The following is a 10,173-nucleotide window of genomic DNA, read 5'->3' as shown; positions in this document are numbered from 1 at the left end:
TAACTGTTTTTCTCTTGCTGCTTTTAAGATTCTCTCTTTGTCTTTTGCTCTTGGCATTTTAATTATGATGTGTCTTGGTGTGGTCCTCTTTGGATTCCTTTTGTTTGGAGTTCTCTGTGCTTCCTGGACTTGTAAGTCTATTTCTTTCACCAGGTAGGGGAAGTTTTCTGTCATTATTTCTTCAAATAGGTTTTCAATATCTTGCTCTCTCTCTTCTTCTGGCACCCCCATAATTTGAATGTTGGTATGCTTGAAGCTGTCCCAGAGCCTCCTTACACTATCTTCATATTTTTGGATTCTTTTTTCTTTTTGTTTTTCCGTTTGGGTGATTTTTGCTTCTTTGTATTTCAAATCTTTGACTTGATTCTTGTGATCCTCTAGTCTGCTGTTGGGAGTCTGTATAATATTCTTTATTTTAGTCAGTGTATGCTTAATTTCTAGTTGGTCCTTGTTCATATCCTCGAGGGTCTCACTAGATTTCTTGAGGGTCTCACTAATTTTATCAGCAGTTTCTAGAAAATTCTTGAAAAACCTTGTAAGTTTGATTTTGAACTCTATATCCAGTCATTTGCTTTCCTCCATTTCTGTCATTTGTGACCTGTTTCTTTGTCTCCGAATTTTTTATGCTTCCCTTTGTTGGTAGAGTGGCTTTGTGTGCTAGGTGTCCTATAGGGCCCAGTGGCTTAGCGTCCCCAATTACCTGAGGTGAACACTCTTGGTACACCCCTTTGTGGGCTTTGTGCACAGTCTTGTTGTAGTTAAGCCTTGATTGCTGTTGGTATCACTGGGAGGAATTGACCTCCAGGCCAATTGGCTGTGAGAATCAGCTGTGTCTGCAGTGGGAGAACTTCTGTGCTGGAGACACCCTTCTGGGGCAAGACTTGCTTCAGTGGGGCTTTGGTGCTCACTGAGACTGCCCCCTGAGTGTGTCCCTTATGGATCTGAGGAGTTGTAATTGGATAGTCCCACTCTGACCACTGGGTACACTGGCTCTTGGATCTCTAAGGAGGTGCTAATTTAGCCTCTGCCTGAGGCTACCCAGCAGGAGTTACGGAGAGATCTGGACATTCCTCTTCTTTGTTTGAGATTTGGAGGTGCCCAGATGAGGCCCAGCTGTGAAGCAATGCAAACTGCTGTGGGGCCTTGGGCCTTCTTTTGGAAGTTCTGGGTCTCTCTGACCCAGCTGCAGTTTGTTAGGTAATTTTCAGGTTGCAAAGGGCCAGGCCTTTCATATGCAAAAGCCTCTGCGCACAGCTTGGGTGGGGCGGGGTCTCAGGGGATCAACAGGACAGAGCAAACAGCTATGGCAGATCCTCAGTCCTACCCTAAGAGGCCCCCGGTCTCAGTGTCCCACGGTAATCGCTGCAAGCACCTCTGAGAGAAAGCTGCCCTCGAGTTCTGCCCGATGCCAGACAGTCCAGTTTCTCCCCGTATGAGTCTGGGTCCCCAGAGACTCACCTGGAACTGGAGTTCAGAGCAGTTGGGAGCTTGAGACTCCCACCGGATTGAAAAAGACAACCGTGTCCTCAGTTGCCAGCCCTTTCCGCGTGCGCCTCTGTACCTCTGCACTTTACTTCTGCACCTCCTCTGAGTCTCAGTGTGCTTTTCTCTTTCCTTCTAGTTGTAGAATTTCCACTCAGCCAGCCTTCCTGTGGTTCTGGATGATGTCCGTTTTGTCTTTTAGTTGTATTTTTGAAGTGGTTGTGCGAGGCAGCAATTTCCAGTGTTTACCTATGCCGCCATCTTGGTTTCTCATCCCCAACTCCTTTTTATAGGATCAGGATTACCCTGGTACCAAAATTAGTCAAAGCCATTACATAGCAAGGTAACTACAGACCAATATCCCTCATCAGCATAGACGCAAGAATTCTCAACACAATATTAGCAAGTTGAATCTAGAGCTATATATATGGGATCTAGATAATACATCATGACCCAGAGAAGTTTGGATAAGAAAACCAAAGATATTATAAGAAAAGGAAACCACAGACCAGTGTCCCTCCTAGAAAAAGCCACCAAAATCCTTAATCCAATTTTGGCAAATTGAATTCCTCAAAATATGGAAAGGCTGACACATCATGGTCAAGTGTAATTCATCCCAGGAATGCAAAGTCGGCTGAACATGTGAAAATCAATCCACACAAGTCATCATGTTGACAAACTCTAAAAGAATAGCTATCGTCCTATGCTTAGAGACAGAAAAAAAGTTTTTTACACAATTCAACACCCATTTCAATTCAACAGAAATAACTATAGCACACTGTCTCAATTAATTTGCTGAGAATTTCTGTTTAATTGAAATGGGTGTTGAATTGTGTAAAAAAAAATTCTGCCTCTAAGCTTAAGACAATAGCTATTATTTTATAGTTTGCTAATATGAAGTACGTGGATTGATTCTCACATGTTAAACCAACTTTGCATTCCAGGAATGACTTATACTTCTTTGGGAAAATCAGAGCCAGGGCCCGACCCCACATCATATCCAAGGCCTGGGTCAGCTCAGGTTGCAGACGTCTGGGAAGAACATCACTCACAAACTGCAAATCAATGCATGTCTGGACCCGATCAAAGAACGGAGGTCACAGGGCAAAGATCTAACCCCAAATCTGGAGAGGAGCAGGACCCAGCACTTGGTCACCTGGGACAGATGCTGCAGGCACCAGCCAGGGACAGATGGGTCCCAGAGCCAGGCTGGTGTCTGGTCAGGGTAGGGGGCAGGCTGAGGCTCCCCTAGGCCACAGGAGGGGCCATCTGGATGGCAGAAGGTGACACAAAAGGATCAGAACACTGTGGGGTGGAGGTTGGGGGGAGGTGGGCTGAAGGTTCCAGTAACCAGCAACCCCAGGGGCCTGAGGAGCTGGGTGGATGAACAGGCAGGGATAGCAGTCAGCCCTGGTTGTGGAGGTCGGGGGCCAGGGGTAGTAGGGCCTGGCTGGGGAGTGGCCAAGGGGAAGTTGCACTAGTCGCTTGTCATCTCACTGTCAAGTCAAGTGTAATTCATTCCAGGAATGCAAAGTCCGTTGAACATGTGAAAATCAATCTACACAAGTCATCATATTGACAAACTCTAAAAGAATAGATATCGTCCTATGCTTAGAGGCAGAAAAAATTTTTTTACACAATTCACACCCATTTCAATTCAACAGAAATAACTATAGTACACTGTCTCAATTAATTTGCTGAGAGTTTCTGTTGAATTTCTTCCATCTGCCTGTTCCTCACTGATGATACTCAGATAACAAGATACCGTGGTGATTAGCAGAACTGCTCAGATAACACCCAGACACGGATGTTGTCCGACATCCAAGATAACCTGGGTTCGAGAGCAGGGCTCTGGGTCTGAATCATCCACTTCCTCCTCTCTGGATTGGAGGATCGAGCAAACGCTCCTCTGGGGCCCCCCCACCCATCCCCCCTGATCTGGAAGGATAAATGGGGAGGGGAGAGTGGACTGGGCAATAGCAGCAGGGACCGGTCAAGGTAAGCACCCCACCAGACCCCACCATCTGGGGTTCGTGCACTGAGTAGCTGAGCCTCACATCTGGAGCAGCAGGACCTCAGACTCCAGGTCTCAACTGACCCCTCATCTGGGGTCCTCGACTCCATCTGCACACACACCCTGTAGCCCCCCCACCTGGCTCAGCCCCCCTGGGTCAGGCAGCCCCTCCTGGCTCCTTCCAGATGCTGAGTCTGCTGGTGCTGGCACTGCCCCTCCTGCTGAGCCTGGGCCACGCGGCCCCTGGTGAGTCCTGATCCTGCTCAGCCCTGTCCCTGCCCCTGTCCCTGCCCCTCACCCCACAGGCTCCACCATGGGTGGTGGGCTCACAGAAGCCCAGGTTTGTGTGGGCTCAGGGGCCGGGCTGTGTCCTGTTCTGCCCTGAGGGTGTTTCCTGCCCCAGCCCCAAGCCAGGCCCTGGAGAGAGTGGGCATCGTGGGGGGGCAGGAGGCCCCTGAAGGCAAGTGGCCCTGGCAGGTGAGCCTGAGAATGAAAGAGCAGTACTGGATGCACTTCTGCGGGGGCTCCCTCATCCACCCCCAGTGGGTGCTGACCGCCGCGCACTGCCTGGGACCGTGAGTGTCCATGGGGCCTGATGGGTGGGCGTGGGGGTGGGCCTGGGCTTCATCCGCACTCCCTCCTGGGTGAACAGGAGGCTGCTCAGTCCCCTGAGTAGGTGCCCCTCCCTCCAGGGAAAAGACAGATCCCGCAGACCTGAGGGTGCAGCTGCGGGAGCAGCACCTCTATTACCGGGACAAGCTGCTGCCCATCAACCGGATCATCGTGCACCCCAAGTACTATGTCGTCCAGGAGGGGTTTGACATCGCCCTGATGGAGCTGCGGGACCCTGTGAACACCTCCTGCAACGTCCAGCTGGTCGCTCTGCCCCCCGCCTCGGAGACCTTCCCCCCGGGGACCCCGTGCTGGGTGACAGGCTGGGGTGATGTGGACAATGGAGGTGAGTGTCAGGTAGAGTTGGGGGGCTTAGGTGGTGGTGGTGGTGGGGGGGGGGAGAGGACCAGTCACACCCATGACTGAGCTCTGGGGTTCCCTTTTGGGGATGGTTCCGATGGGCCAGCTCAGGGAGTGGGAGTTTGGTGAGTCTGGCAGGGGAGAGCTGGCAGAGGCAGGGTGTACCAAGAGCAGGGACTTGGTGCCTGGGCAAGGAAGTCACTTAGCGCCTCCGTGCCTCAGCTTCCCCTGGCACGAAAGGGCATAGTCACAGTTGGTATTTCATGGACGGGATATAGGAAGAGAGAAAGCACACACATAAGGGGCCCTTATTAATCAGGGAAAGCGAACCGTGCCCGCTCCTGCAGGCTGGCCTGCATCTTCTCCCTGCGCCCCCCGCAAGGAGCCCGAAGCAGGAGCCAGGGTGCAGTTGGATGAGCTCGGTCTGACCCCTCCAGCACCATCGTCTTGTCGCCCTTGATCCACAACTCAGAGCAAAGCCTTAGGGACACTGAGCATGAGCAGGTGCCCTGCGGGAGGCACGTCCTCTGGGCCTCCCACAAGGAACCGGATTGTGTCATCGCCCAAGGGCCCGTGGAGACACAGCCTCCAGCCCGAAAACTGAGTCCTGGGGTGAGGGCCGGCCTGGAGGCGGAGCTGGGAGGAACCGGGCTGGCTCCCGCCCCTTCCCTTCCCAACAGGGGCGTAAGTGAGGTCAAGGATGCAGGCCCAGCCTTGGGGGAGAAGGCGGCGGGTCAGCCCTGCGTGTGCCTGGGCTCAGCCCTGGCCCCAAGGAGGCAGCGGCACCCCCTGCAGCCAGCCCCACCCCTGCAGCCAGCCCACGGCAGGTTGGCTGAGCCGCCCAGCCCAGACTGCCTCGTCCTTCTCCTCTCACCGCACAGTGCACCTCCCACCGCCGTACCCCCTGAAGGAGGTGGAGGTCCCCATCGTGGAAAACAGCCTTTGTGACTCGGAATACCACACGGGCCTGTACACGGGGGACAACGTCCGGATTGTCAAGGACAACGTGATCTGTGCCGGGAACGAGAAGAGTGACGCCTGCCAGGTGGGCCCGTGTCCTCCCCCGAGTCCCCCCCCATCCGCCTTTCCAGCCACCTGCTGACCCCTCTTCCCCCCAGGGCGACTCTGGAGGGCCCTTGGTCTGCAAGGTCAACGGCACCTGGCTGCAGGCGGGTGTGGTCAGCTGGGGTGACGGCTGTGCCCAGCCCCACAGGCCCGGCATCTACACCCGAGTCACCTACTACCTGGACTGGATCCACCAGTACGTCCCCAAGGAGCCCTGAGCCCGTCCCTCAGGCTGCCACCCAGCCCCCTCCTGTCCCCGACCACTGCTTCCTGCCCAAGTGTCTGCCCCTCCACCTGCCCTGCCCCCTGCCCTGAACTCCCCCAGCCAGGGAGTGGGTGGTGGGCACTGCCCCTCATTAAAGTGTGTGAAGAGCACCTGTGGTTGTGGCCGTGTGTCCAGCTGTGGGCGTCACTGAGGGGGAGGGAGGGCTCCAGGGGCAGCCACACAGCCACTGTGTGTCACTGTGGGGACCCCTGGCCCTGAGCACTGGACATTGCTGAGGGGACACCCCCTCCCCAGCCCCTGGTGCCTGGGGTTGTGTCTCCTTGCGGAGCGGTTATGTGTATTCAGGTCACATAAAGCAACACAGAACATTGAAAAGCTAATTCTTGCCCAGGCAGCGCGGCTCAGTAGTTGAGAGCAGACCTGTGAACCAGGAGATCACGGTTTGATTCTTGGTCAGGGCACATGCCCAGGTTGTGGGTTCAGTTCCCAGAAGGAGGCGTGCAGGAGGCAGCGATGGGTGATTCTCTCTCGTCATGGATGTCTCTCTCTCTCTCTCTCCTCCCTGAAATCAATAAAAACATTTTTAAAAAGATTATTCTAGGGGCACCCAGGTGCCCAGCAACGGGGTCACAATAGACCCCTGGCCCCACACCCTGGGGCCTGCGACCACACAGTGCCCTGCCCTCCCTCCCAGCACCATCCTCAGCTCCCAGGCCGCACTGAGCTCGCACATGTGGACGCCGTGCGGCTGCCTAAGTGTCACAGGTGCAGGCGGGTGGAGTGAGGCTGGAGCCTTCGTCACACCGAACACCACGCAGTGCCGTCCTCCCGCGGCTGCATGTGGGGAGGATACCATTTCTCACCGTCAGCGTGTCGGCTCCCAGGGAGCCTGTGTCCAGGCTGCTACAGGGGACAGAGGTGCCCGGTCAGGGTCTCAGGACCAGGGCGGCTGTCCCTGTGCGCACATCCAGCATGTCTGCGCCTGTGGCAGCGAGGGAGCCGGGCCTGAGGTCCGAGCACCTCCATTTCCTGGGACCAGACGCCTCCCCACAGCCATGGGGCCAGGCCTGTCACCCTCCAACGCCCCATTCTGATGGGGGGGGGGCATCTCATTGAGTTTTAATCAGCATTTTATGGGTTTTGGTGCGGGAACCCCTTTCACATTGGCGCCCCCTCGGCAGGAGAGGGGACAGTGTCACCTGCAACACTGACGGGCCCAGGCCCATGGCCAATGCTTCCACCTCTGGGATGTGTGGCCACCGAGCGAGCTTCCTGTCACCGCTCAGGCCCCGGGGCCCCTGGTTTGTGCATCCGGCTGCTGTGCGTTCAGCTTGTCTCCTGGGCACAGCGTCCCATGACCGAGCTCCCTGCCCACGGCGCAGACTTGGCAGGTCCGCGTGGGAGGGCCTCTGCCCACTCACCCTGGGCCTCCCCGCTGTGGACACCGTGGTGGGGAGCGCTAACCCCCTCCTTTCCTTTCATCTTAATCATCTTATTGCAGCCAGATACTGTCCTTCCTCGGTGTGAAGGCAGAGATGGACCGGCCACCACCCCCTCCCTCCCTCTCTCCGCCCCACACTCTTGGAGCTGCCGCTGTGGTCGGTGGGCTGAGCTCCCTGGATCCTGCATCTTGCACAAGCGCATTTACACTTTTCTCGGTGCGGGCTGTGCTGGGGACACTGAGGGACAGGGGCTCCTCAGTGGAGGGTGCAAGGAAGGAAGGGCACATGGCGGGGCCTGGGGCTGAGACCCCCACACTGGGGAGCAGGGAGGAGGCCGGGCACCCGCTTCCCTTATCTGGCCCTGGGATCTGGAGGAGCTCAGCCAGCTGCAGTGACAGATAAAGTGAGTGTTGGCTTATCAGGGAGGGTCTAGCGGGCCTTCCGTTGGGCCAGGGGGGCTGCGGGGGGGACAGCGCTTCCTGTGTGTCCACATGGGTCCTCCTGAGGGGGCCCCTTGCAGGGCCACGTTCACTGGCTGCTGGTGACCTGCACCCCAGGTCCAGGCGAGGGTGGCACTCTGGGGTACGCCACCCCTCCTGGAAAATGGGCACAGAGGAGTCCTGTCAGTCATCGAGGGGACCACACCCATGGTGATTGGAGTCCTGGGGGAGTGGGTGCTGCAGGAAACCATGTATGGGGCACCGGTGGAATGAGTGTGGTCTCAGTGCTGGAGGCAATTGAACTAAAACAGGTGAAGGCGTGAAGGCCCATCATATGGGGTCCAGGGAAGGCCCTGGGGGTCTAGGAGGCAGAGGACTGGGTCCCTCCCGACCTGCCCCACCCCACACTGGGCAGCATCTGGCCCCCGGGGCCTGGGAGGGCCGGCCTGGCTCCAGCCCCACTCCCCTGAGCTGGACAGAAAGGGCAGTTTCCCCTTTCCCGAGGGTCACCTCCTATGTGTGTGGCTGTCAGCGGTTCACGCAGGTCCTGCACCCAGAGGTGGTGCCGCTCCCATCCGTGTTCACCAGAGCAGACGTGGCTCACGCACTTCTGAGCTGAGGCGCTGGGCGGTGCTGGCGGGAAGGAGACCAGTCTGTTCCCGGAGCAGCTCGGTCCTGGTGGGTCATCAGGCCGCCTGCCCCGGTGCCTCAGTTTCCACACATCTCAGAGAGGACTGTCCCATCGGGACTGTGACTTGGAGCTAGGCAGGGAGCTGGGGGTTGGTTCCGGAAAGTCATAGCCCTTCCCAGAGGCCCCTAATCAGCTTGGTCATCAGGCCCTGGCCAGACAGAGGACCGTTTGGGAGGGCTGCCCGTACCTGGGCAGCGGGTGCTGTGCCCGGCTGATCTTGGTGGATTTCACAGGACCTGAGGATGGGGATGGGGATGGGGACTCTGGGGAGGGTGGGGGAGGGGAGAGTCTGGTCACAGGGCCTGAGCTGTCTCTGTGGGTTCAAGCTGGGCCTTGAGCTGGGACCCTCTGTGGAACCCCAAGACCAGGCTCCTGGAGGACTGAGGAGCCAGTGTGCCCATGGGAACTGTGGGGACCTTCCAGGAGGGGGCAGCACTGACCACCACCTTTGTCCAGGTGAGGAGAAAAGGCTCAGGTTTGCAGCTTGAAGGTCTGGGGTGATGATTGGTCCTGCTGTGGTCTTTTTTTCCCCAAAAATATTTTTTTATTGATTTCAAAGAGGAAGTGAGAGAGAGATAGAAATATCAATGATGAGAGAGAATAATGGATTGGCTGCCGCCTGCATGTTCTCCACTGGAAATCAAGCCCACAACCCCGGCGTGTGCCCTGACAGGGAATTGAACCCTGGCCTCTTTGTTCATAGGTCAACCCCCAACCCCTGAGCCACGCCGGTCAGGCCTGCTGTGGCCTCAATAGTACATAAGAAGAATAGAGCCACAGTTGTTTAGTGATTATTCACCTAACTATAGATAAGAAGTTTCCTTACAGACCAGGGAAACTGGAGGGTGAAACAAGGCTGTAAAAAGATAATGAACCCGCAACCTTTCGGTACACAGGACAATGCTCCAACCAACTGAGCCACACTGGCCAGGGTGAGAAGTCTTTCCTTAAAGATATTTGTCTTGAAAGATCTGAGCATCAACCCATTTTCCTGCCAGAAAAACAGTAATTCACTGTGGCCAACCTTTGGAGCACACAGATCTTTAGCTAATGAGTATTTTTTTAAAATATAATTTATTGATTTTCTACAGAGAGGAAGGGAGAGGGATAGAGAGTTAGAAACATCGATGAGAGAGAAACATCGATCAGCTGCCTCCTGCACACCCCCTACTGGGGATGTGCCTGCAACCAAGGTACATGCCCTTGACTGGAATCGAACCCGGGACCCTTCAGTCCCCAGGCTGATGCTCTATCCACTGAGCCAAACCGGTCAGGGCAAGCTAATGAGTATTAACAAAGCCTGTGGTTATTATTCCCAGCTGAGCGATCCCAGGCCCGCAAGCAAAATCTCCCTAAACCTCACAGCAGGTTGCATCTATACACGGTTGCTCCTTGGGAGTGTGGCCGATGGCTGTCTGCATACATAGGGTCTGAGGGGTTCGACACCTTCAGATGGTGGGTGTCCCTTCCTCCTTCCTCATTTCTGGACCTTTACTCCTGGGCTGGCCTTCTGCAACCTTGGCTACACCCAGGAGAAATCCTCCAGGGGCCTAAGCCATCCCCATCTGTTCCCTCTGGATTGTTCCGGGGTCTCTCCCAGCCCCAGCCCCACCCCCACCAGCCCTTCTCATCTCCCCTTCCTTCCGGCCCGTGCCCAGCTCATAATAGCAGTTTGCTCCCAGGGAGGGTGTGGCTAAGACCCCGGGAGACAACTCATGTGCCCCAAGGCTCCATTCAGTGCCTACCCTGCACCCCAGTCAAGAGGGGTGACCTACCTGCTATAAACAGGGTGAGCCTGACAGGAACCCAACCAGGTAAGGGTAGCCAAGTGCGAAGTCGGA

General features: G+C 56.0%; 1 protein-coding gene across 2 annotated transcripts; it reads left to right on the top strand.

The window, feature by feature from the left end:
• The first annotated feature begins 3,471 nt into the window (after nt 1–3,471).
• Nucleotides 3,472–5,908, top strand: LOC102437182 (tryptase alpha/beta-1-like). 2 transcript variants are annotated; one of them, XM_006108469.3, is made up of 6 exons: nt 3,472–3,480; nt 3,682–3,742; nt 3,900–4,071; nt 4,189–4,454; nt 5,350–5,513; nt 5,587–5,908. In XM_006108469.3, exons 2-6 carry the CDS (start codon nt 3,682–3,684, stop codon nt 5,749–5,751), a joined length of 828 nt encoding a protein of 275 aa, XP_006108531.1. In that variant the 5' UTR covers nt 3,472–3,480; the 3' UTR covers nt 5,752–5,908. The 2 variants fall into 2 exon arrangements, with proteins under 2 accessions (XP_006108531.1, XP_014305959.1); XM_014450473.2 differs by lacking the exon at nt 3,472–3,480 and adding an exon at nt 3,485–3,568.
• Nucleotides 5,909–10,173: the final 4,265 nt, after the last annotated feature.

The sequence above is a fragment of the Myotis lucifugus genome, unplaced genomic scaffold (genome assembly GCF_000147115.1).
Source record: "Myotis lucifugus unplaced genomic scaffold, Myoluc2.0 scaffold_2390, whole genome shotgun sequence".
In the NCBI taxonomy this organism is placed as follows: domain Eukaryota; kingdom Metazoa; phylum Chordata; class Mammalia; order Chiroptera; family Vespertilionidae; genus Myotis; species Myotis lucifugus.
The sequence above is the reverse complement of the archived record's forward strand: the minus strand, read 5'-3'. Positions and strand labels throughout refer to the sequence as shown.